General features: G+C 44.5%; 1 protein-coding gene across 2 annotated transcripts in view; it reads right to left on the bottom strand.

Annotated features, from left to right (window-relative positions):
• Nucleotides 1–10,542: 10,542 nt before the first annotated feature.
• Pdzrn3 (PDZ domain containing RING finger 3) overlaps nt 10,543–26,787 on the bottom strand; it is a 226,213-nt gene continuing 209,968 nt past the window's right edge. For both annotated transcript variants that reach the window (NM_001271251.1, XM_017592642.3), the window contains 5 exons: nt 17,500–17,598; nt 16,377–16,439; nt 14,764–14,865; nt 13,765–13,881; nt 10,543–13,012 (listed from right to left, as the gene is read on the bottom strand). In NM_001271251.1, the coding sequence (NP_001258180.1) occupies nt 11,456–13,012; nt 13,765–13,881; nt 14,764–14,865; nt 16,377–16,439; nt 17,500–17,598 (1,938 nt within the window). In that variant the 3' untranslated portion in view covers nt 10,543–11,455. The remainder of the gene's footprint in view (nt 13,013–13,764; nt 13,882–14,763; nt 14,866–16,376; nt 16,440–17,499; nt 17,599–26,787) is intronic.

Here is a 26,787-nt window from a genome sequence, read left to right on the forward strand (position 1 = left end):
ACATCCACTGCACAGTAATTTCTGCTTGCCCTCTGTAACTTCCGAACTATTGCTATTGATACTCTGTAGAGATTTTTTAACATTAAAAAATGAAACAAAGGAAATTCCCCCATGGGGGTAATTTAGAGCAGAACTTACCGTATTTTCTTGAGGATGGAGAAAAAACACAGGGGAGGAGGTCAACTGCTCCTTCCATATTTCGTTGACTAGTAGTTGGTGTAGTACCCAGCCTGGACCTGGTCTTCAAGCTGAGGAGCCATTTGGTCTCACGTGGCTCCAACTCCCTTGCTCTACTTACAGGAGGCTTGAACTATCGGTGGGGTTTGTCGCTGCCTTCTCTCAAATGCTGTCTTTCATTCGCTTTTTTTTTTTTTAAATGGCGCCATCTTGAATTTGTCTTGGAGAAGTCTGTGTGTGCTGTCTGACAGAGCCGAGGAAGGGACTAGTGTCAGAAGGAGCTGTTAAAAGTCAGAGTTCCTGTGTGCAGCCTTGGATCCTTTTTTTTTTTTTTTTTTGCTTAGTGGAAAGACACGCCTGAACCCCCATATCTGATGTCACCCAGTATCCATTCTTTAAGAGAGCAGGTCAGTTCCTGTAAATGATACCTGGCCTATAGCATGGCCAGGTTGGTGGTTTTCCATGTATAGCCCAACAAGAAAGTAGCTGTCCTCAGAGAAGAGGGAGACTAAATTAAATAACCAGTTTATTAAACTATGAGATTGTATATGCTTGTGTTCCTGGGATAGAGATGATGTCAAGATGAGCACAGTGACACACGCCTTTAATTCTAGCACTGGGGTAGCTGAGGCAAGAGGCTTGATAGGAGTTCAAGACCATCCTGGGTCACAGAGCTCAGAAGAAAGCAAAATAAACCAAAGACTATCCCAGCCCCAAAATTGAGAGCAAGCATGTGTGAGCTGTGTACCATGGCTTGTCAGGAAGTGTGGCCCTGAAACAGTGCTTTCCCACCCCAGGGAAGTTGCACTTGGTTTCACTTAGCCTGTAATGTTCTTGCCCAGGCTTTGCAGGGTTGGCTTGTTGTCAAGCTTTTGGTCTCAAATGAAATATTTAGATAGGTTTTCTTTAATAATCTAACTTCAAGCAATGTACTTCAATTACTTGCTTGTTCATCTATCTATCTATCTATCTATCTATCTATCTATCTATCTATCTATCTATCTATCTATCATCTATCTATCAATCATAAAGTTTCTATTATGCCCTAGGACCTTTTTTAAGAAGAGTCCAGCAGTGGCCATGGGACTGTGGGGACCCTCCCACTTGTCCGTAATGTTTCTCAGACTTTAGCATGTGTTTTTTCTGGTCATGTGGAAGTCCTTTGGTTAAACAGAAGTTTGATATCCTGCCCTCTCATCAGTGACGCAGGGGAGAGTCTTGGGGTTTAGATGATGCTGCAGTCTGTGGACCATACCTCAGAACCCTGACATCAGAGGTCCTGTTCTTTCAGGCTTAGACATGTCTGCTTCTCATGGTTTTTATGGTTTCTTCTCTCCCTTGTTTTGCATGTGTTTTGTTTCCTGATATCTTAATAGGCTCTCTTGGAAGGAAAGACATTCTGCCTTTCCCTTAGGAGTCCAGCCTGGAACAAGTGCTTTGTAGAAGCTTGAGGTAAAAGCTGGAAAAATGGAGCAGGAAAACCTTATATAGTCATCCACATGAGCTCTTCTTTTTTCTTTTTTACATGTGTATGTGTAGATGCATGTTTGCATGTGTATGTGTGCATGTGTAGATGGATGCTTACATGTATGTGCATGCACGTGTAGATGCATGTACATGGGTGTAGGTACTCCTTAGGGCAGGTATGGAGACTAGAAGCTGATGTGGGGTATCTTCCTCAGGTGTTTTTCACTTGATTTCACCGAGGCAAGGTCTCTTCCTCATTCTGCTGGTATAGCTGGCCTCTTGCCTTGGGATCCCCAATCTCTGCTTCCAAGTGCTGAGGCTACAGGTGGATGCTATGCCCATCTGGCTATTTTTGTGGGTTGTGGGGATTAGAACTCAAGTCTTCATGCTTGTGTGGCGAGCCATTTCCTCAATTCTTACACTCTTTTAGAACTTGATTTAATTAATTTTTTATATTTATTTGCTTCATTTTTTATACACTATATTTTGATTGTGTTTTTTCCTTCTACTTCTCCCTGATCCTTCCTACCTCCCAACCAACACAACTTCATGTAAAAAACAAGGAGCAAACAAACAAAAAAACCAGTCAAGTAAGCAACCAAATAGACAAACAAAAAACCTAAAACACACACACACACAAAAATACCAAACTAAAAGCACACTAAAACCTGGAGTCCATTTTGTGTTGGCTAACTACTCCTGAGCCCAGGGCTTGCCTCTCTTGGAGTCAGGTGAATTTCATATATTACTTCCTTTCTTTTGGCTAGAAATATAGACTATTATTGTCTTCCCCTTGAATGCTGCTCTGTTCTAGAAACTTCTTCTGGCTCCATAATTCATTAAATGGAAGTAGTCTGTTTTTATCTGTATGTGTTGCCCAGATATTTTCTACCTTTTGGCTGTTGTAGATACAGCTTTTATGAGCATTGTTATTAAAATACCTGTTTAAGTCTCAGATTTCAGTTCATTTGGGCAAATGTAAAATTGCTAAACAATTTGGTAATATATATCTATATATATTTATATATATGTATGTATAATGTGTGTGTGTGTGTGTTGTAATACACATGTGTGTATGTTGGTGTGTTTGCCCTTCTATGTGCATGTGGAGAACAGAGGTTGATATCAGATATCTACTGCTGCCTGCCTCATGTTTTGAGACAGGATCTCTTTATGATTTTGGAGTTTGCCCTTCTAGATAGAGTGGTTGGTCAGTGAGCCCCTGCGATCTACCCAAGTGTGCTCTACCACCCAGTGCTAGGGTTAAAGAGGTACGTTGCCCTGCGACATGCTGGACAGCTAAACTCTGGTCCTCATGCTTGTCCAGCAAGTTCTTTACTTGCTGAACAATCCTAGTAGCCACTGAAGTTTTCTGGGGTCTCATTTTCATGGCCCCACTAGTAGCATAGGAAGGTTATGGTTTCCCCACACCCTAGCAATTTTGTTCTTTTCTATCTTTCCAGTAGTAGCCACGGTACATGGGCTGCGGAATGCCATTGTGATTCTGTGTTTTCTATCGCCAAGTGAGCCTCTTGTGACATGCTTCGCAGCCTTTGTTTCAGGGTTGAGGTCCATTATTATTTGTGTGCCGTCAGATTCAGGCGGGGCCCTACTTGAGTGTGGCTGCCTTCTTCACACAATCTCAACACTAGTCATTTGCACACGAGTATTTCCCCTTCTCATTACCTGTTTGTCTTACAAAGATGAAGATCCGGTTACTCAGGACTTCAGTGCCTTAGCTAAGGCTCTCTTTCAAAGTCCACGGTTATGTAAGCTGGCCTGAGGCTCTGTGGTGTGGGAGATCACTCAGCTCTTTGCTTCAGGCAGCACACAGCTCTGAGTCTCCCTAGCCATGTGTAAAGTGGTGTGTACCCTCCACAGCTCTGTCTGGAGCTTGACAAGGGCCCCTGTGACAATATAAACAGCAAGGAGTGTTTGGGTATAACACAAGTCACTGGTTGATTGTTTAGGGACCCAGCTGCTGACATGTCCCTTCTCCACACCTTCTTAAAAGTGTCATGGATCATTGCATGACCAGACCCTGAGCATGCAGACTAAGCCTGGTGGAAGATCTGTCATCCTGAGAAGACTTTTCAGATCAGTTGCATTATTCACTGAAGTCCTTAGGGATTTTAGAGGTTCATCCTTTGCCCTCGTTTTGAAATGTGAAACTAACTAGCAATGCATATGCACATTCTGGAACTTCCCTTGTTGCTAAGTGAAAGGACAACTCCAAGCACCATTTGGAAATAAATGGTCCCTGTGGTTCCTAATGGGAAGATGGTCTTTATGTATCAGGAGGTATCAAGGAAGGAACCCTGGTGGGGAGGAAGCAGGAGCAGCTGGGCTGGGAAACAGAGGCAGTTCTCTCTCCTTCTGGGTCAGAAGAGAGCTAGGAAATGTGTCAATTGATTTTTTTTTTAAACTTGGTAGAAGAGGAGTCTCCTTCCTGAAAAAATATTGAAGGCTGAGGGTAGAGGGAATGCATCGCCAAGTTCTCAAGGTAGCAAAGTCCTAGCTTCAACCAGCAGCGTCTGGCACAGGTTGCACTGACAGTGGGTTCCTGGATCTCATTTCTCCATCAGAGTCCAGCCCACTTCCTCCATAGACTCTACTCTAGACCTGATGGGCTCATTCAAAGCATTTGGCTTCGTAATACGTTGCCATTTACGAAGCCTTGCACTCCCTGTCTGAATCCTTTGCTCTCTGAGAATGGAAAAGTTCAAACTATAATTTATCAGCTCCATAGGTCATCTGAGTTTCCAGTTTGTAGAGATGACAGTTATGTCTTGAGCTTGGTGGCCTCTGCAGGTGAAGCTTTGGAGGTCATAACAGAGCCAACCACAATACTTGACACCATTAAGGCAAGGCACCATTAAGGAGAATTGTTTTCATGGGTGGGTCACCAGAGAAGCTGTGTGGCCCTAAAGCCACCTAAACTACCGTCTTCATTTTGCGTTCTCTGGACTTAGCTTATCAGAACTGAGACTCCTCTGGGGAGGTGGAAAAGACGTTGGGGGAGGTAGTCAGTGATGGAGGACAAAGGAAATGCTTCTAAGCTCCTGAGCTAGGTATTACACAGAGGGAGTCCCATGATAGAAGTTTCAGGGTGTGTGTTGCATGGTGTTCAAGGGAAACCACATCCATGGACAGGGAAAGACATTCTTTCTGCTGGTCACCTTGCTTGGTTTTGTGGGAATGAATGGATGGAGCTGCAGGTTGAATTACCTGCTGGGGCTCAGCCATGGGCATTGATATGGATCTAACTCTTGTCTCCAAGCTGGAGAAAAGTAGAAGACAGCCTGGTTGTCCTGGCTACAGAGATAACAGGTATCTCATGGACTCCTCCAGCTTCTCCCAGGGTGGAGATCTCTGAGCTCCCATTTCGGTGGTATAGGCTGCCAACAAGACTTAGAACTACCAAGTATCAGTTGACCCAGTGGCCCCACAGGGGCTGACTTCTACAAAGTCTTTTACATATTCTTTCTGTCTTTATCTGTGAAATATGAACTGCAATCCCACTCATCCCATAGGCTCTTTGTAAAATTTATTAATTTATTTATTTACTTTATATCTTGATTACAACCCCCCACTTCCTTCTCTCCTTCCAGTCCTTACAAATCCCTCCCCCTATTACTCTTTTTCCCTTCTCCTCAGAGAAGGGGAAGCCCGCCTTGGGTACCATCTCATCCTGGGGCATCTAGTTCCAGCAGGACTAGACCTATCCTCTCCCACTGAGTCCTAAGCAGGCCATCCAGGTAGGGGCAGGGGATCCAATGGCAGGCAACAGAGTCAGAGACATCCCCCAATTGTTAGGGGCCTCACATGAAGACCAAGCTGTACATCTGCTACAAATGTGTAGGGGGCTAGGTCCAGCCCGTGCTGCTGTTTTGTTAGTGATTCAGTCTCCATGAGCCCCCATGGACCCAGGTTAGTTGACTTTGTATGTCTTCTTGTGGTGCCTTTTCCTCCTCTGGCTTGCTCAGTTCTATCCTCTACTCTTTTACAAGACTCCCCAAGCTCCTCCTGATATTTGATATTTATTTAGTGTTCATTGTACATGTTCTCGTATGGAGGTCAGAGGATAACTTGTGGTGTTGGCTCTCTCCCTCCACCATGTGGGTCCCAGAAATTGAACACAAACCCCTAGAGTTGGCTGCAAGTATCTTTACCTGCTCAGTCCTAGACTAAGCATATTCCTGAAGGACATTCGTGACATCTGGCAAATCCATGTCATGGGGTTCTTAAGGATTTGGTGAGATGACTTACTGAATTAGAGAATACGTTTCAACTTGGGAAACCAGTGAAGGAAGACCCATTATTTCTGAAGAATGCTAATGTGCCAAGGTCAGTTCCTGCTGGTTAAAAGGAAAACCTAGTTACAGGCTCATGTCCTCATAGACCATGCCCTTTGAGGATTATTGTAACTGGAAGCTAAAGAGAAAGCCAACCATTTACACAGAAAACTCCATCTGAATAAAACCTCCAGAGGGAACAAAGCATGCTTTGTTCTGGAAGTGCTTCAGGGGAATTCACATTTAATCAAAATCGAAGACCACAGCATTTGCATGAGAATTCTTGCATCTTATCTCATTTTAGTGATTTCCTGTTAATTAGTTGATGCTTCACAGAAATCCTGAAATACTCAAATAATAGGGAAACAGGAATAAAATCGGGGTGTTGTGACGGCTTAAAGCAGAATTAAGTTTACTTCCTTGGTTTGGGGCAATTTTGCTAACAAGTAACCTGTAACCTACTTCTGAAGGCTATGAGGACATAATTATTTGGTTAATTTTCATACTTCAGTTTATAATCCTAATTAGTTTTTCAAGCAGTGTTCCCTAGGCTATTCAGAGCCCTACCTCAGCATGTTTGGGGTTCTTGCTATTTGGAATCTCTTGATTTCATTGAAGAGATGAAAAAACCTCATGCACGTCCCCCATTGCTATTTTTGTACATTGTCACGTGTTCTTGCTAGGAGAGTTAGACTGTCCTGTGGCTTAGGGCTCCAGAGGGAACTCGATGAAGTGCCTGTTACATTAAGAGCAACAGCTTTTTTGGCATCATGAATGCATTACAAATATTGTGAACATAATACATACATTGAACGTACTACCTTGGTTTGCTCCCTGAGTGATGCTGGAACAGTGATCAGGTCTGAAGGATTTGACACTGGGAATACCAATTCCAGTCACTTACTGGGCAAAATCCTTTCCTAAAAACATTAACTTTTTCTTGTTATTTTATGTGTGTGCACTTCATTCTCATGTATGTCTGTGCATCGCATGCATGCCCGGTGCTCACAGAGGCCAGATAAGGGCATCAGATCCTCTGGAATTAGAGTTATAGATGCTGGTTGTGAGCTGCCGTGTGGGTGCTGGGAATCAAATCTGGGGCCTCCAGAAAAAGAGCCAATGTTCTTAACGGTCCTAAATTCCATATTCTTATTCCAAATTCTCTCAAGCCCTAAAGTCTTGATCACATGTATATGTGTATATGTGTTGGTGGCTATGTGCATGTGAGTGTAGGTGCCTGCAGAGACCAGACGAGGGTGTTCGATCCCCTGAAAGAGTTAGTTACAGGTGGGTGTGGGCCATCCGAAGTGGGTGGATGTTGGGACTGAGTACCAGTCTTCTGCAAGAACGGCAAGTTCTCTTAATGGCTGAGCCATCTCTCTAGGAAAAAAAAAATCTTATTGTGAGTTTACATTGTTGATTAAAAACTAACTAACCTTGAATAATGCACCTAATACTGTCTGTATTAGTGGTGCTCAGTAAAAACACAATGTGGCCCACATATAAACACTTTGGGTGTTTGTAGTATGTATGTGCTTGCATGTAAGTGCACCTGTGTATGTGAGCACATGCGAGGGCCCCTGGTTGATGTTGGGTGCATTCCTCTATTGTTCCCAAACTAGTTTTTGAGACAAGGTCTCTCATTGACTTCAGAGCTCATTGATTGACTAGAGAGGCTGGCACCAGAGCTCTACCTGTCTCTGCCATCCCTCCCACCCCTCCCATTCCCCTCAATCCCTCCCCACCCCATCCCCACACACCAAGTTCTACCACTGTAGGCGTGAGCTACTACTCTGTCCAGCTTTTATGTGGGCACCCAAGATCTGAACTGAGGCCTGATACTCTTGGTGGGCATGCTACAGGCTGAACCATCTCCCCAGTCCATATATACATACATATATACATTCATATTCATATATATTCATATATATGGCATTTAAATGTTTTGTTTTATTATCAGTTGCGAAGTGAAATGTGTTTCATTCAACCCAACATATGTGAAGTTACTGTAATTGCATTAGAAATTACTGCATTTTTTTCCCAATAGAAATGTTTGTAAACTTTGTATGATTTTTGGAAAGGTATGATAGTTTGGGAATCCATTTCCATATAGACTAACTGTATTTTATCCATTGATTTTTGTTTTTGGTTGTACTGGGTAGACCACCCAGGGCCTCTTGCTTTGGCTTTACCACGCATTAACTGTTTAGTAGCCGGTTGTGGCTAGCGGCTACTGGATTGAATAATAGAGCTCTGGATGCTCGATAAAGACTGACATACAAAGAGTTAAAACCAGAGGTATCCAGACAGTGGAGAACGCAGAGCCTGTATGTACTCACACTTCCTAAAGTTAAGTAGCTATGAGCAAAACCATTAGCATAATGCCCCTAAGATGCTAGGGACCAGTGATTAAGCTGAAATTTAATGATCTCAAAGGCTGTGGCTGTCATAGTGAAAATGCCATCCTTGATATTCAAAGTAGGGATTGGGCTCAAACAGCTCTGCAGGATTCAACCACAAAGAGAAACATGAATCCATAGGGCTTATATTTTGATCCAAACCCGGGTGTCTTATGTGAGTAAAAGCCCATGACTGGCACAGAGGGCTATGTTACACCTCCAAAACTGTATGCAATTTACATGTTATAGACATACTTCTCTTTTTTCCTTTCTGAAGAGAGACCCCCATGTCTTCTTTCAGATTCCCAAATGTGCCCTAGAAGCAGGGCGAGGGGCCTAGTAGAAAGACATCTTGGTAACAGCACGTGTTATTTACATGGACTCCAGAGTTTCTCAAAGGAAGTGGGGGAGAGTTCTCACTCTTACCCTGAGACATTCCTGGATTTGCCCACTAGCTCAGAAAGTACATATCACAAGGCCCTTGGGAGCACCGCTCACATAAGAAATGGTAGATTCATGTTTTCTGGCTTAGACTCACTCTGGGGCATCGATTAGTGAAATGCTCGCGGTTTTCAGTTGGGAGTGCAGGATGAAGTGCGTGGGAGTTGACTGTGCGCATGCGCGCTACCCATCCCCTGAGTATGAGCTGCTAAGAGACCTGGGGCCAGCCGCTGAGTCCTGGATTTAAGCTTGGTTCTTAATGAGCTATCTTGTATTTCTTGCTTCCTATTTCCTCCTGATTGACACTACCCTGCTTTTTATATTTTAGTTGAGTTGTTACCTTAGAGAAACTGCAGAGTGCGCCATCCGAGCATGACGTGTAGTTGGGAATCTAGAACAGCAACTTTAAGGTATTTTTTCCTTAGCCTGTAGGCTGGCCCCTACCTGTGGAGGTATTGCATGAACCCAGGCGAGCAGTGCCCAGGCGAGCAGTGTTCCTGTTTGTCTTTGACATGTTGGGATTACTTAAGTTTTATCCTAACTACTCTCTTTGTTTCTATGCCGTGCATGCAGCTCTTGCTGTCAGTGAGAGAAATGGGAGTAGAGCTCCTTTCTAAATAAAGGTCACGTGTATGCTGGCCTGCACTTCCTAGCAGTTCATGAGACAGACGTTTGCATTCTGTGAAATATTTACTAGAGGGTAGGAGGTCAGAAGGCTGGGGCTGGAAAGCAACTTGGGAGCTGTGGATGGTACCCTGTTGAAAACTAAGCCTGGGGACTATTGGGGCTTTCTATCCTAACAGTGTACTTTGCAAGCCTTGATTCACTGTGCAGAGCCGACAGGATGTATGTAGTAGATACAATTATCTTAGCGATGCCTGGTTCTAGAAGAGGTAGCAAACAGATATTTTACTAGCGATGAATCATTTTCTCAGTGTTTTCCTTTCATCAAATCATTTCATTACAAGTGTAACTAGTAATTAGTCTTAAGATTCCAGCCCCAAAGGAGAGGTTTGGGCTCCAATAGGGTCTGTGGGAAGGATTCCAATGGGGTCTGTGAGAAGGGCTCCAATGGGGTCTGTGGGAAGGAATCGTTGTCTTTGATCCCTAGGACACCTTCTTGCCATTTCAATCAAAATTTCAATTAAATCAGTGAGTAAACCAGATGGCTGGTGTGACGGCAAATAAAAATGATGCCCTTCCTAATCTTATCTTTGTTTTCATTTTCCAGTGGGCATTATAGCTGAAATCAGTATAAACATCATAATTAGGGAACACTGGTAGCAAGTCCTCTGGTCAGGATCTCAACAGTCATAGTAGCCTGGAAGAGAACCTTTCTCCAAGCCTGGCTGCTTTAGCGACCTCTTTGATGCTGAGAAAACTATTGCCTGCTAGACAGACACATCTCAGAGATGGAAAGCTGGACAAGATGTTTGCTAGGATGGGCATCTTAGTGCTTGAGTAACCAAAGCACTTTCCTTGTAAACAGAACCCTGGCAGAGACGTTTGCTCAGAAGCTTTCCTATTTGGAGGATATTGGGCTATGTTGGAGCTTCCTGGGAGGCAGGCTGCCAAAATCCCGGGAGGATGTGAGGATGTAGTGTATCTGATCCGCTTTGCCATCAGTCAGCCCTCGCTTTTTCATCTGTCTCTAGGCTGAATGGAATCTGATGGTCTGAAAGTCTTAAGAGACAGCAGGTGACGCAAACCAAGAAGGGGGCAGGGAATAAACCCGGCAAAATAAACACCAGGATCAAAGCATGTCAAGTAGAAAATAATAATTTATTTTAACTTCATTTTACTTGATGTTTGTTAACTAATCATGATCCTGTGAACTTGCTTGGTTAAGTCTGTCCCTTCCAATCTACAAAGCAAGGTTCTACAACAATGAGCACTTAAAACTCCACAAACGGCCTCCATCCACGACTTCCCTGTACATGCAAATTCTTCCAACGGGCGGCAATATTTGCAAACATGCTTTTAGCATCCACAAAGCTGCAGGAGATTTTGCTTTCTGTTAAAACCTTGACACTCTTCTTGGGAACCTTAACCAGAAAAATGTTAAAAATGGACATCCGACTAGAAACACTGCTAGTTTGGTTTGTGTGTGTGTGTGTGTGTGTGTGTGTGTGTGTGTGTGTGTGTGTGAGAGAGAGAGAGATCACTAACCAGACTTTGGCGGGTTTGCGTTGAAATCCCAACTGATATAAGCTGTATGAATGGTGACCTGTATGAAACACATTCAGTGAAGTGACCTTACAAAATAGGGTCCCATTAAAAATACATACTGGCAGTTGCATTTTGTGTTTTAGGCAGAAAAAAAGCGTGTTTAACCTTTTTTTTTAATATGAATATAGTTTAAACAAATTATTCTGTGAAAGTATGCTTAATAAAAGATCTTTTGGAAATTTAAACACTTTATGAAAAAGGTTAACAAGTAAAAAATTACCATTGCTATTTGAAAAAAAGCTGCTTGTTAATATTGCCTTCTAAGAGAGTAAGGGTGTGTTTTTCCCTCCACTGAAAACAGAGCCAGGACACCCAAAGTTGTAGGAGTGGCAAATTTAAACTATCAACATGATGGCTGGGCTTATATATACAAAAACTTGCCGCATTGAACGAGGCAGGGATGTCTACCCCAACGGTAGTGGTCTCTCGTATGTACACAAGTGAGAGTTATACAGTAGTCACCGACAGGAAGGAATTGTATACCCTAGTGCCATCTGGCGATTTTGTGCCATGGGTTAAGAGTTCTTGGATAGTCATCCAATTGTCAAAGATCTTTTTGTTCCTCTTCTTCATCATCTTTTTGTGGCTCAGTTCCAGGATGTTCATCTCCTTCCTGTCGTCGGAGGCCTGCTGCTCCTTCAGACAATCCAGCCTGCTCTGCATCATGAACTCGCGCCTCCGCCTCTGCTCTTTGGCCTTCACCAGATGTTGCTTGCGCTCCTCCTTGCTCCAGTAACGCCCCATCTTCATCTCGCTCATGGCGTCATCATCGGTGGTCAGGCCACTGCGCTCCTCGCGGATCTTCAGCGCCCGCTCCCGCAGCAGCCGGTCACGTACCGGCCTCTTGGTGATGTAGCGCGTCCCATCACTGCGGATCTTCACTTTCCATTCCATCCTGGGTTCTGCTGAGTTAGAAGAGTTCAAGTCCTTGCACATGCTCACCAGGCTCATCTGGCTCTGTGCGTACTCCACTGCTGACTTCTGCTGGATCAGGTGCATGTAGCTCTGGTAGTGTTGCGCGTGAGCTGGGATGTGCGCGTGTTTGTATGGGGAGTGATGGTATGACGGCAGGTAGGCGCTGCCCAGCTTGGGGCTGGCGGTGGGGCTCCTGCTGCCATCGCTAACTCGGCGCTCTTTGATCTCCAAAGCCTGGCTGGGGTCCAGCTCTTTGGCGCCAGGGTTGTAGTTTGGGGTGCTTACTTCGGGATCCTCAGTGATGGCAAGCAGATTCTTGGGGGATGGCCTGTAAGCTTCCATGTTAGCTGTGGCCCCTTCACTACTGCCCTCGGCCACTCTCCGCAGGGAGTTGTCCGGAGAGATCTCCAGGGTGAGTGGGGTACTCCTGCAGCTCTCCCCAGTGTTGTAGGCGCTTGAACTATCCTTGTCTGACTTTTCCGGCAGCTCAGTGATGTCCGAGAGCTCATGGCGGCGCACGTCCACGCTGGTGTTGTAGTTGCGGAAGCCACTGTGGTGCAGCATCCAGGACTCGCGGTACTGCTCCTTGAGCTGCTGCATCTTGTGCGCGCGCACGATGCTCAGGCACTCCAGCTCGATGCTACGCAACTCCTCATTGAGTAGCTCCAGCTCCTTGTCCACACTCTCGGGATCACCCTTGCCAGCAGCATCCAGCGGGCTGTTGGGGTAGTACAGGCTGTAGGGGCTGGTGCTCTGTACCTGGCACTTGAGCTCCAAGAGCTCGCGAAAACGCTCACACTCATCCTCTGGGATGCCCAGGTAGTCCACATCCGTACAGTCTGCCGAGATGAAGGACTCGTTGCTGAAAGGCAGGTCGCCACTGCCCAGGGTGTCCTGGCTACAGGTCAGTTTCCTCTGACCCGCCAGCGGGTTGGAGGATGCTGTGGCATCTTCGCCGTTATTCTCCTGTTCCGAGCTCTCATCATTGCGGGTGCTCTCATCTGTTCGCCCCACACCACTGTCTTTCTCGTGCTGGTTGGATAAGATGGTGGCTGTGTCTGTGGTTCCACCGTCTTCCTCATGCTTCTTCTATATCAGAGAAAGGGACAAGAACAACCGGTTCATGAGAAGTCTGGGACAGGGGCTAGGGGAGGTGGGAAAGGGGTTGGGAGGAGGAGGAGGTACCCAGTGTGATCTTTTTGTATATGACAGGAGTGTAGATTAAGCTCTAAGTTCCTAAGGCTGACCTGCAGCATTTGAGGGACCTAGGATCCAGGAAGTAGCCAGCCCTATCAAAATGAGTCTGGGCTGGACCCTTACCCTCATTTTTTCAATCTTTAAATTGGAAAGAGAATAACAAAATAGTAAAGGAACTCGTAAATAGGGAGGATGTTCAAGTACTCCTAAGAGACTCAGTAAATGGGTAGTTGGGACTCTGGTGGTGGCGTAGGTGGTGGCGTAGGAGGGAGCTCGAGGGCTGTGAGCAGCTCAGACTAATCACAGAATTGCTTTACTTTCAAAGGCTTGACTTCATTGTATTTTCCTAGTAAACATCAACAGAGCAGCAACATTGTCTCAGCTTTTTGTTTTTTTTTAAGCCATAAGAGCTTTATAACCTTAGAGGTGGTATACACTAGGGAGATTGATTGCTTTGAGTTTGGAATTCACTGTTAACTATGTAGCCATCTCCAGGGAAGAGCTTGCTGAGGGAACCCATCTGCTTGTATTGCCCTCAGGCTCAAACAGAAAAGCTTAGGCAGGAGGTTTCTGATGGTCTTCAGCATCTTTGAAGGTGCACGTTCTCCTTGGTTGGGGTGGCGTGGAGTTGCCCCAGGGTTTACCTGCTGCAGCACACTGGCTGTGAACTGCATGGCCTGGTGATGCTGTTCCTCGAGCATATCCATGTGCAAATCATCCAGAAAGTCATTCCTGTCATCATCCATCCAGCCCTCATCCAGCTAGGAGAAACAGTTGATACACACGTGAGGGTCTTCATTATCAACTTGAACTTAGAATCACCATAGTTACACATCTATGGTAAACACTCTATGTGAGTGTTTCTGGAAAGGTTTAGCTGAAGAGGGAGGAGCGCCTCTTGACTTGGGTAGCGGTCATTAAACAGGAGAAACCAAGTTGAGCACTGGATTCATTTCTCTGCTTCATGACTGAACACCATGCAGATAGTGGCTTCATAGCCTGCTTAGCCTTCCTGCCATGCTAGACTGAACCCTCAAACTGAGTCAGAATAAACCCTTCCTCCCTGAAGTTGTTTGGAGTGGTATTTTGCCATAGCAAGGAACTTTCTTTTAAGAAAGGACATTACCTCAGAAAGAGGAATTGTGGGGCTCTCTCTAGGAGTCATCCAAAGCAGTTAGTCCGTTGTCTTGGAAAGGACCTCATCCTCACACTGAAGGAACTCCAGCCCTACACCACACTGGGGAAGCTTCTAATGCTACGGAAGCTTCTAATGCTACTCCTCCCACCCCTGCTTTGCTACATTGTATCCAGATTCAGTGGTTAAAGCAGTTAGTTACTATTTGAACCACTCAATTCCACTCATGTTCATTTCCCTTCAATGTCCTAATAAGTGGGACTTAGGTCCAGGCTGGAAGGGGCATCCGTAAATCCTGCTATGGTTCTTTTATTAGTCAATCTGCCGTGGGTAGGACCTGTCAGGTTGGTTAATCCTTTGAATGGATCCCAAGCCACAGCAAGTTCAAGTTCAAGGTGGCATGCACCTTTAAGCACAGATGCAATACTCTGACATTGTTCTGCAGGGTTAGGGACTTGGGTTTGATTATAAAAATCTAACCTACTTAATCTGTGGGACATTGACTTACCTGGAGCTCAGGCCTTGCGATCAACAGTGAAAAGTTCTTATTTTCTTCACTGGTTAGAAGAGCCACGGCCTCTTCACGGTTCTGAACTTCTATGCCATTAATCTGAAAGCATAAGAGGTAGGGTAGGTGTAGGTAGCAAGGGATATGGCTGCATGGAGCAGAAGCTTCCCTTCTTGCTTCAGAACTGCAGTGCCACCACTCACACTCATAACATGGATTCCAGGATATGATCTAGAAAACCCCTGCTGCTCGGGCCACATCCGAGACCTGGAATCTGACATTGTGTTTGGTCAGGAGACTAATGGGAAATATAAAAGACACTTCCTGTTTACAATGGGAGAGAAAAGCAGCAGGGTGCCTTCTGGGAATGGACCTTGAGGAGTGGGTAGCAGAGATGGGACCGGCTGTGTATACATGGGCTACGTGTGCCTAGTTTAGCAGGCTAGATGGCGAGTCAAGTGGGAACGGCTCTCACCTTCACACTGACAACCCTCTGGCAGGACATCTGTCTGCCTGTCTCAGCAACTTTGAGTTCTGTAAATTTTTGTTCCTGGGCTGACATTCCTCTAGGGACACCACAGCAGTCCTGCTTGCTGACTTGGAAATTGAGCCCTTCACTCGACTTTGCCACTTTATGTCAAAGAACCAAGAGGTGGCAAAGCCAGAGACACTGCTGGTTGTCATTATCCAACCTGATTACACAGTGGATACAGGGAAGGGTATGTCTGCAACCCAGGCGGGACTCTGGTGGCATGTTTAGTCCTTTCAGCTCCTGTTTTCAGTGGTACCGGTTTCAGAAAACTGTAGCAACACACAGTTTGCCGAGGATTGTGGCCCTCAGGTGTCTTGGGTCTCTTTCCTAAGGAAGCTCAGCTGTCAAGGCTCTCGCTAAAGGCTAGAGAAACACAATGTAGTCTGGTAGGAAACCAAATCTAGACGTGGTGGCTTATGAAATGGGGAAAACAAACTGGTAGATTAGAAAGATGAAGATGAAACTGAGAAGAGGTAGAAAGAGAAGCCAAGGGACAGAATGAAGCCAAGGCTCTGAGGCCCTACAAAAAGCCATAGAGCTGACGGGCATCAAGTGATAGGAGGCTTGCTTAGCACAAAGGAAGTCCTGGCTTCCATCCACATCACCGTATCAGGCCAGGTGTGCAAGAGGTGGAGACAGGAGGATTGGAAGTTCAGGTTCACCTTTACATAATGAGTTTGGCACCAACCTGAATCCATGAACACCTCCCCCCACCTCTCCCCCAAAATGATTATAGCTAGAAGAAAGAAGTAAGCACTTATTTTGTTTACATGGAACAACAGGTTTCAAGGTAAAGATGTTACCCTTATAACAGAGTCCATAGGGCAGGTAACTGTGGAATTATGAAATTTCAGACTTCTCAGAGGTATTTGGTCCAAAATCTGGGAGAGCTTGGTCTGTCTTCACTTCCCCCTCTGTGTGTAACTAATTAGTCTCACTCACTAATCTAACATGGTTGGTCTCACTACTTGGCTGAATTCCTGGTTCCTGTCCTTAAACTTCTCCTGCTTTTCCAACCTGGGAACTATTTCTGGAACACCTTTCTTTGCTGAAGATGCCCCCCAGTGGGAAGTGTACCTACCTGGATGATGCGGTCTCCTTCACGGATCCGTCCATCCTTGGCCGCAATGCTGTTAGGGTCAATCTGAAACACATGGTAGACAGCCTCAGCACGAACACAGCCACTTTCCAAAGGCTGTCTCTACCATATCATCATACATGACCTTGCCTTTCTGTATTGAACTGATTTGCAAACAGGGCTTAGCACTGTGCACAGGGAGAAATGAACTATCTGTTTTAAGCCCCTCCCTGGGACTCCCAGAACTCTGCTTGGCAGCACTGTGGCAGAGGGCTGGGCTCAGAGCAAAGGCGACTCTTGCTGGACATGGGGTAACTAGAAGCAAGTCAGTGACACGGATTAGGTGAGAGGGCACCCGTATGTGTGGCTGCCTGGCAGCCCCACCTTGATGGTTTTCATATCAAATCTTGTTATCAAATTTGAGAAGACAGCTTTAAAAGTGAGGTGTATAACTGGGACAAGTGGGACTAAGGATAACAGGGGTGCCCTAAAACATGCTGATGTGACACGCAAAGCTTGGTAGGTGGTGCTTAGCCAATGAGTTGACTGTGCAGTATTTAGCAGATAAGGTTCTTGGCTCAGCCCATAGAGACAGATTTGATTTCTTTGGGAAATTGGTTTTCTGCAATCACAAGGAAGGATGGCGCATGCATAAGAAAGTATTCATAGCGAAGTCAATTTCTCTACTCCGCTTCTTCTAGAAAGATCGCTACATCTTTCATCTATGTACTTCGATAAGTCTACGTAAGTTACGTTTGATGTATATGAACTCAACTGTGCATACTATGGCGGGGAAGAGGGAGAGAGACGTTAAACGATATCTGTCTCTCTGTCTCCCGATGCGCTTGAGTTGGGGAAGTGTGAGGCTGTTTTTCCCTCAGGGCTGAGCATGCAGACCATGGAAACAACCCCATTTTATGGTTGGTTTGCGGCTTCCCAAGGGTAATTTTGCCTTATGTACCGACATTAGAACTTAACCCCTTCGTAAAGATGTAACTCCATGGAGTGTATCTATCAAAGATCCTCTTGAGGAGCTAGGTCTAGGGTTTCTGAACAAACGCAAAGGAGAACACAACCTGACCGTTTTGGCTTTGAGAGGTTAATTTTCAAACCTCAGCTTTCGTACCTCACTTATATAAATGCCAATGTCGTCTTCGTCATCTGTCCGGTAGCACACGGTGAGGCCCAGCTTGTCCTGGCTGTTCATCCTGTAGAGGCCCACTTCCTACACAAAGAAAACCTTCTCTGTGAGATACCAGCAGGAAAGGGGAGCTGGGAGCCTGTCAAATGCTTTGAAAATATTTGGTTTAAATGATGAACTGGATTTCTTTGCATTCGACTGTGTAGAGCCAGTTAACTTACCAAACAAAAAGTGATTATGGGCATGGGATCAATGCCCTGGGCATTTCTGACCTCTCAGTCAATATAAAGTCATTTTGAAAATAGTTATTTTATTGATCCCTCCCAAGAAAAATTACCCATATTTCAGTCAGCGTCAGGACCGCAGGGGTAGGGCTTTTAAAAAGCATTCTTTCAATGTCTGCCACAAACAATAATATTTCCACACCCTGAATGTTCCAGCCACTTCGGTACAAATGTTTCTAGCATGTCGGGTTAGATCATCTCACGCTGTGCCCCCTTAACATGCACAGGCGTAGAACTTGCAAACGGATTACGCATAAATTGATCCGAAAGGAGAGTAACGTGATAGTAGTGTGCAATAAATGCTTTCCACAACAGCTGCGATATTTACAGTCGAAAATCAGTTTCAGCCACTGTTACTGCAAATTAAATAAGATAAAATGGCAAACTGAGCCCGATGCTGGGACCCATGATGACAGGCAGTGTTATTGTTTGTGCCAATTAGTCTGCACTTCCAAATAAAGTCGGAACTTTGGAAGTCTTGGGAGTTCTGGGAAGATACTTCTGGCTCTCTGCGAGTGGTGTATAAGCTGTCTCACTCTGCCAGTGACTCATGTAGGCTTGGTGCAGCTGCAAGCTGCGGGGTGAGTTTGAAGGGCCACCTGCTAATAAGCTCTCCGGCCAGCTCTTTGGTCTCATTTTTACAGTTTTTGCTGGGTAACCAGGAGGATGGGAAGGGCACTGAGATGGCGTTTTCAGGCTACTCTCTTAGAGCCACTTCCAAGAGGCAACTCTAGAGGGTGTGAGAAGGTCACAGCAGCCTTTGTAGAGAAAGCCTTCCCTCATGAAAGATAAACAGCACCAATGCCTTCAAAGCAGAAAAACAGGGGCACAAAGGCCCCAGGCCAGTGTGTCAAAGCTTTGTAAATGGGGAGAAAGAAGGAAGGCGGATATGCACCCGGGACTGAGCCAGAGCAGGTGGCAGTCCCTAGACCAGTGTGAGGAGTTGACTTTGGTTTAGGTGGCCACTGCACTGACCTGTTGTGTGTAAGACGGTTATGAATGCAGCCATGTATGCAAGTCCCTCGTCCACCTTTATCTAGAAGCTTCGCCATGGGCTTGTTGACTTGCCTAAGCCTTTATTTGCTCACTAGCGTAAGTTGGACTGGGAGATGAGGCTCAGAGCGCTGGGCCTGACCCACCGTGAGTGGCAATTTAATAATTAGGTTTGGGTCACAAGTAACCAGTGGTTACAACAAGCTGTTTGTTCAGAGCGCCCCTCCTTAATAAGATGCTGTTGGTTTATTTTCTGATCACTGATATGCTAATTAATTCAGTGACTTCCTAATGATAGCTCTAACAATATGGTAAATTCTCATTAAGTGGAACTGTTAATTTCTAATACTCTAGTTGCATTAGGTGGAAATTTCCTTTCTCGCTTGTGAGTCTGCGGGCTGCTTTTTTCAGGACTGTATTTAATCACGAGGGTAATCTGCAGATCTTTTGGAACAACTAGTTTCCACCCTCCAAATACAAGCAGCATACCACACTTCTGCTTCAAACACCTCTCAGGTGTCCTCATGGGATCGTGCTCTGACCAAGACTGTGCTGAAGGGGCCCTTTCTTGGATATTCGTGGGCGGACAGTCTGACATCAGTGAGACTTCATGATGAGTAGCTCAGGTCTTCCTAGACAGGTACAGATCAAATGCTGCTACTGAGCCTTGGGCTCTTACTCACAGGACCCATTTGGTTCAAGAATGGGTTGGAAAGAAAGCAAGATCACAGGCAAAGATTAGAGGAAGACAAAGGAGAGAGACAGAGTATCATGATTCTACCTCCAGTAGGATTCGATGTGAGGGAGGGGCTAGGTTCTCCTCTGTGTGACTTTCAAGATGACAGGGTCTTAACGAAATTAGTGAAGATGCTGTGGTCCTACTGTGTTTCATGCCAGACCTTCTGGAAGTGTGCTTCATGGTAACACTGAAGGACTCACAGGAGTTGAAGGAGGTGTACAGAAAGTTTTATGGCATTGTCCTGATAACCAAGGGCATATCTGTTTAACTGAAGGTGGTGTTGGGCAGCTGTCCACAGGATGAGTTAAATATTCCTGCATCAGTCAGCCACAGACCTACACAAGGCAGCCAGGCTTGCTCTTGGGATCTTTTATCATAGCCAGGCATGACTCAGTGACACATGCTTTGAGTGGCATATGAGACCAAGAAGATGTTTGGAAATCATATCATAGAAAGGAACTATGTAATGTATTAGGGGTTTCTGGGTAGGAAAAAAGGACTCATAAGAAAGTGTCCTCTCCTACACAGAAAAGGATTAGACTTATCTATCTGGCTACCAAACATGTCAATACCTAATATCAGGTCTTTAGCATACGATTTTGGCAAATCCTATCTTGATAAGCATCTTTCTACCTTAGGGCCATTGTTTTCCTTGACAAATTGTAGTAGGATTAAGCTAAAAGATTTTAGTTCATCTTATGGCTGATGTGGTTTGCTTTCTCTTGCCCATATATATTTGTATTCTAAGCTTTTTATAGCCAGGGGGAAATTTTTAGTACAAAATTGCAAGTTAAAATAGAAAATATCTTGAAAGTATCAATGAGATGGCTCAGTGGGTAAGGTACTTGCTGTGCAAGCACAAGGACTTGAGTTCATATCTAGAACACACACATGTAAGCTGTATGTGTTTTTAACCATAGCACTGGGGTGGCAGAAACAGGGGGACCTGGAAGCTTGCTGGCCAGCTAGTCTACCTGGCAGAGCGACATCCTCAAAAATTAAGGTGGTAGCAAATAAAAGAAAACACTGGAAGCTGACCTCTAGTCATGTGAGTACACATACATATCTTCAGAAAATACCCTGAAACATGTTACGGTATTTTCATCAGTGTCCCTGGTAATTAAATCAAGGACCACTCATGCAAGTATACTCAAACACTTGATGTGTTGCCATTAACTTGGCTTTCCACGAGCAAGTTGGGGTTGGCCATTTCTTCCCTGAAATGCCTGGACATCTCAAAGTTCTTGAGTGGAGCCCTCACTATAAAGAAGCTATAAAGGTTAGACTCCATTCTGGACATGGATGTGTGGTCCACCTTGCTCCAGCATGAGACATGGATCATCAGAAGGAGACAGCAGGGAGGTACCTGTTCTAACTGGAAACACTTGCCTTCATGTCAAAGTTTTCTCTTCTGAAACCACTGCAGTTGCCTATGAAACAGATGTCACAACCTGGTTGACCTTTAAGTACAAGAACGGTAGCATCATTCTTGTTCAAGGGTGGGTACAGTGGGAGCAGTTTTACATCTTGTTCTGAAGGGATTTGTAGTAAGGGATGAACTGATGTTGGCAAAGTACTTGGAAAACAATAAACAGGGGCTCTGGGGGTTAGGAATATGCTTAGCATTGGGCTATACATTTCTCATGTTTATCTGGAAATTCTTAGAAACTCATGGCAAAAGCCTATGATAAATTTAGTCTTAGTCACTATTTCTCTGGAATGGATCTCCATCCTGGAGAAGAGGCTGTGCCCTTAGCAGGTTTTTGAAGATCTTGAGAACAGGAAGTGTTACTTTCTCACCAGTATTAATTTCCCACTGTCTTTGGATCTGCATTGATCTATGTTTTTAACTTGGCTTGACGATGACAGGAGGGCATTCATAGCTAAATAATGAATTATACAATATCAGCAGCATCCAGCCTTACTATGAGGAATGGTATGCTCTCAACAAAACTGAATGAGCTCGAGATTGTGAGGCAGGAAAAAGAATATCTAATGAAAAATAAGCTTGGCTTGGTTTCCAATAAACAGGTGCCAACTTCCCTTGATCAGACTTTTCAGCCACTTCACCTTTCTTAAACGAGACTTGATAAGGATGGAGATTGTTCAAAGTTCCTGGGGAATTGGTCAATTTTCCAATTTATTTTTGCTTCACAGGAAGGAAGCCTAGCCATGTGGAGCTCATAGTTGAAGGCATAGAGGCTGTCAATACACAGCTGTTGTGATGATGGAGATAGGATTTCAAAGACGACCATTAATCAAACAGGGATGAATAATGCATCAGCATTAGCTGGATTACACCATCCCCATCCCTGGTGTCCCATTGCTTATTGGTCTAGATGGACTATTTGATAAAAATGAGTAGCTGAGTCTGACATTTCAGATGAAACTTACATGGTATTCCAATTAGCAGTATTAAGGGGGACACACCACCTTCATGACTCAAGGTCTTTGTTTCAGCCTCAGCAAATTAAATTGGAAGAAACCCTAAACCTAATTTGAATGGTTTATTCCCCTCCAAGAAGCCCAATCACTTCTTCATAATTCCTTATTTTACTGATCCAAGATGGTTGTCAGGTATCTAAACTGTTCCTATATGTATTCATGTAGGAATGTGTCTAAAAGATGATGGTTTTACTTGAGACCTTATACCAAAATATATATTCCTCCTTCAACAAATATTTAGGTGCCAAAGTATTGGTCTTAGACTATTCCAGACACTATTTGGGCATGCAAAACAGAAGAGTCCACTCTTCAGTGGGGCTTCTACTCCACTGGGGTCATCAGACAAGAGGCAGACATTTGTGCTCTTGGCCTATAGTACAATTCAGTAAACATCTCTCAGAGATGTGACGCTAGGCAAGACCGAACTCTGATATGCCAAGGCCCTGTTTTTAGATGGTCATACACACATGGCCATACATAAAAAGAAAGAATCTTGAAGATTCTTGTGATACTGGGGAAGTTAAGAGGAGGTTGACTCAACCCAAGTCAGAACAATGCTGGTTTCCTGAAATGAGCACCCCCTTTTTGCCTCAGAGCTTTAGTGAGAAATTTCTAGATAGATTACAGTCTCCTATGGTATTTCCAGAATCATCCCAATTCCCATCTGGTCTATTCCTGTTATTCTGAGAATCAGAATCATTTCAGGATCCTCCCTTCCCCATTAAAATTGTAGCTGGCCTTTTCTTTCTGGTCTTATAAGGACATCATCAAAACAATGCAGGTGGCAGCAGCTCATAGGCTGGATAGGATGCTACTGCAGAATCACAGGGGAAATTAAAACAATAGAGTGCAGGGGAAAAAAACTTCATCAGACATCTATTTTCTTTTTTAATTGCCTGCAGGAAGACCTGGAGCAGGTGTTCAGTACCTGAGAATGCAGGGATAATTATTCAGCTGCTCTACCCTGGGGTATACTTGGGAATAAGCCCTTTAACGCTAGGCAATTTCACAATAACAGGGATTTGACACTTACCTAAATATGATCATTTTGTGTACTTTAAAAGGAAGAACATCTGTTTTCCCCTCTGCATTGGCTTTGATAACATCCCAACACACTTGTATATATTTTCCTCACACATAATAGGCATGGATCTGTTGCTCTTTTATCTCATTCAACATGGGTGATAAGCATTACACTGAGAATGGGCCTTCTACTTGAAGACAAACCTGATCCTTCGGAAATCAGATCCAACATCTGCAACAAGACAGGTGGGGGGGGAGGGCGGCAATGGGGGGAGGGTGGGGAGGAGAACACCCATAAAGAAGGGGAGGGGGAGGGATTAGGGGGATGTTTGCCCGGAAACCGGGAAAGGGAATAACACTGGAAATGTAAATAAGAAATACTCAAGTTAATTAAAAAAAAAAAAAAAAAGACAGGTGGTGACGTAGCAAAGACACTGCCAGCAGGTCTAAGAACTCCTGGGAGGAGCAGGGATAGTGAGTGTGGGTCTTTCTGAAGACTAGATCTGCTGTAGTAAACTCAGATCTTCGCAGGGGCTTTGTTGACCCTCTCAAGCTGACAAGTAAACTTATCTTGATACCCTTCTACCGACGTAACCCAGCCATGGACTAGAGGTACAGCCACTGTTCCCTAACAGAAACTCCCTACAGTGAACCTCAGTGAGACTGTTTTCATCAGTGCAATTATGCTCAATAAGAGAACACCTGGGCCTAGGGACTTTATACAGAACACAGGTCTTTTTTCTTTTTTCTTGTAGCTTATGATTCAGGAGATACAAAAGCATGCTTCAGGCATCTGCCTGGTTCCATCACAGCATAGCAGAGGGTACCATGGTAGATACCCGTTAGAGAGAACACATGCTTGACTAGGTAGTAAGAGACTAAGTGTAGAGGGTTGCTTTGCTTTGTAGCAATCCTCTCCCATTAGAGCCGATGTGTCCCCTGTGCCTGTCTTTAATCCCAGTAAAGGAAAAGCTCCCATGACCCAATTACTACCCACCAGGCCCATCCCCTTAAAGGTTTGCCCAGTTCTCCACATGGTCTTTCTAGAGACCAAGCCTCTAACACACAGACTCTCTAGCCAACTCCAGCCCTATGGTTGTCCTTTCTCTGTCATTATACTCCATGAAGTAGGGCAGGTGATTCTCTAAAAGTAAAAGGTGAACTATATGAGTGCTTAACTGAGGAACCTGTCATGACCAAAAGAGCACAGGAAGAAGAAGCCTTCTCACCTGTAGGACCTAGCGGTCACCACCACTCAAAAGAACCACAGATGGATGTGTCCATCTGCTGGTCCTTCAGTGAAATGCTAAGTTAATGTCCAAGGGTCCTGATGGTCAACAGCAGTAGTTATCATCCTGTGGGCCTCAACCCCTTTAGTAAGCCTCTATCTACAAAAAAATTGACATTACAATTCATAACTGTAGCAAAATTGCAGTTATGAAATAGCAGTGAGAATAGGTTTATGGTTGGTGGTCACCACAAAGAGGAACTGTACTATAAAGGGTCACAGCTTTTGGGAGGTTGAGAACCACCTGTCTAGAGACTCCTTCAGGTGAGCAGGATGATGACTTCCTGATGGTGTATTTCTAAGTGGCAAATGGTAGACTAAATGTAACAAGACGCTCAGGAAGAAACGGAGAATGGATTTCTATATGAGTATGATTGAAAACTCTCCTAGCATCAAAATAACACGATTGCTGGACTTGGAGTACTAGCCAGACTGCTTAGCTGGTAAAGGCGCTTACTGTGCAGGTCTATTGTCTGGAATTGGATCCCCCACATAAAGGTGGAAGGAGAGAAGTTATTCCATGGAGTTGTTTTCTGTATCTACATGTACATGTGCATCCTCTCTCTGTCTCTGTCTCTCCCTCTCCCTCCTTCTCTCTCTCACACATATATACACATTAATAATAGATAATTAAAGAAAGCAGACAGTAATAAATATATGCATACTAGTACAAAATTACTCTGAGTATTCCAATGATGTGGATTATTAATCTCTGCCTTTTTTGGGGGCGGGGTGGGGAGTCTCTTTGCCCTGTCACATATCTTGGGGATGGGCTCATCTGTTTCTAGCTTGTGATAATTGTGTAGGACAATATGGATGGCATTAGTGACTTGGCAGTATATGCTGGTGCCACACGGAATGACATACCAGAACCCACACCTTGCTGGTGTGACTCATGAGAACGAGACGATATGGATGCTTAGGCTTGGTTACCTAAACCATGGCCTCTAGATCACAGCCTTTGACTCGACTATGGACTGAGACATTTGGGGACCTTGTGAACTTGTGGCTCTATTGTAGTTTTGGGGACCAGGGCTCTTTAAAACCAAGAGAATGCAGTGCTGCTAGTCCTTATATCATACCCTGAATAATGGGGTTCTGTAAGCCAGCCTAAATTAAATATTGTCCTTTATAAGAGTTTCCTTAGTTTGGTGTCTTTTCGCAGCAATGGAAACCCTAACTAAGACAAGCATTTAGGACACGTAAAGAAAGAGCTTTTGGGGGCAGCTCCTTTTTGTTGGGGGTGGGCTACATTCAGTCACCCTACTTATCACCCTATTGTTGAGTATTGTCCTTGGGTAAAAAGTGATGATCCAACAACAATTGTGGCCCTATAACCTGATAAGCTCCGGGTGCAGTAGTGGCAAGCATACCTTGGCTGTAACCAATACCTCTCTAATTGGATTTCATACTCATTCAACAAGAGGAAAAATATGCTGGGCACTGGAAACCTAGCAAATTACTCAGTGCTAATGGAGTCATGGGTCCTGGAGGAGAACCCACAACTGCTATGTTACTCAACCAACATAATCCCTAACTATATTCTAAACATTAGTTCTTATGCCCACAGGTAAGTGTAGTCCTCATTCCTAATCAAGGAAACTTCTCTTTGCAACAGATAGCCCATGACAGAAAATCATAACCAATCAAAATGCAGAGTTGTATAGCTGAGTCCTAACAGATCCATTTACAATACAACTCCTGCACTGAGGCTAAAGTCTTATTGTGGGGAAAGGGATAAAAAGATTATAAGAGCCAGGGGAATAGACAGTTTGCTATCAGACCCAGTTTCCTAACAATTTCAGAAGTTATAGCCATTATCTTAATTAAGATATTTTTTTATTGCTGCAAAAAACCACCATGACAGAAAAGCAAGTTAGGAAGAAAAGGGTTATAATTCTGCACTGTAGGCTATCACTGAAGGAAGCCAAAACAGAACTCAAGCAGGGCGGGAAGCTGGAGGCAGGAGCTGATGCAGAGGCCTTGGCTGGGTGCTGTTATTGGCTGGCTTCCCATGGCTTGCTCAGCCTGCTTTCTTATAGAACCCAGAACCACTAGCCCTAGTATGGTACCATCCACTGTGGACTAGGCCTTCCCATCAACCAGTCATTGACATACGAACTAGACAAAACTCCCATAAAGTCTCACCAACATGACTGACAAGCAGTGAACTGAACAAGGACAGCAATAGATGTACGCTAAAGTGGATGGAGACCTCAGCCCCACACAGAGAGCTACACAGGCAATTAAGGGATGTGGAGAGTGGGAGAAATAGCCTTCCACAGGGAAGAGCACAAGGATAGATTATTCCGGAACCAAGAGTCACCCTATATGGGTCACACCTACCACTAATAGTATGCAGATCAAGCAGGTGTTATTCAGGAATACACACAACCACAACTAATGAAAAAAGAGGCCACGTGAAAGAGAGCAAGGAGAAGTAAGGAAGGGAAGATGATAAGAGTATATTATAATCTCAAACATAAAAGATATCTAAAAAG

This window comes from Rattus norvegicus, chromosome 4, assembly GCF_036323735.1.
Source record: "Rattus norvegicus strain BN/NHsdMcwi chromosome 4, GRCr8, whole genome shotgun sequence".
Taxonomy (NCBI): Eukaryota; Metazoa; Chordata; class Mammalia; order Rodentia; family Muridae; genus Rattus; species Rattus norvegicus.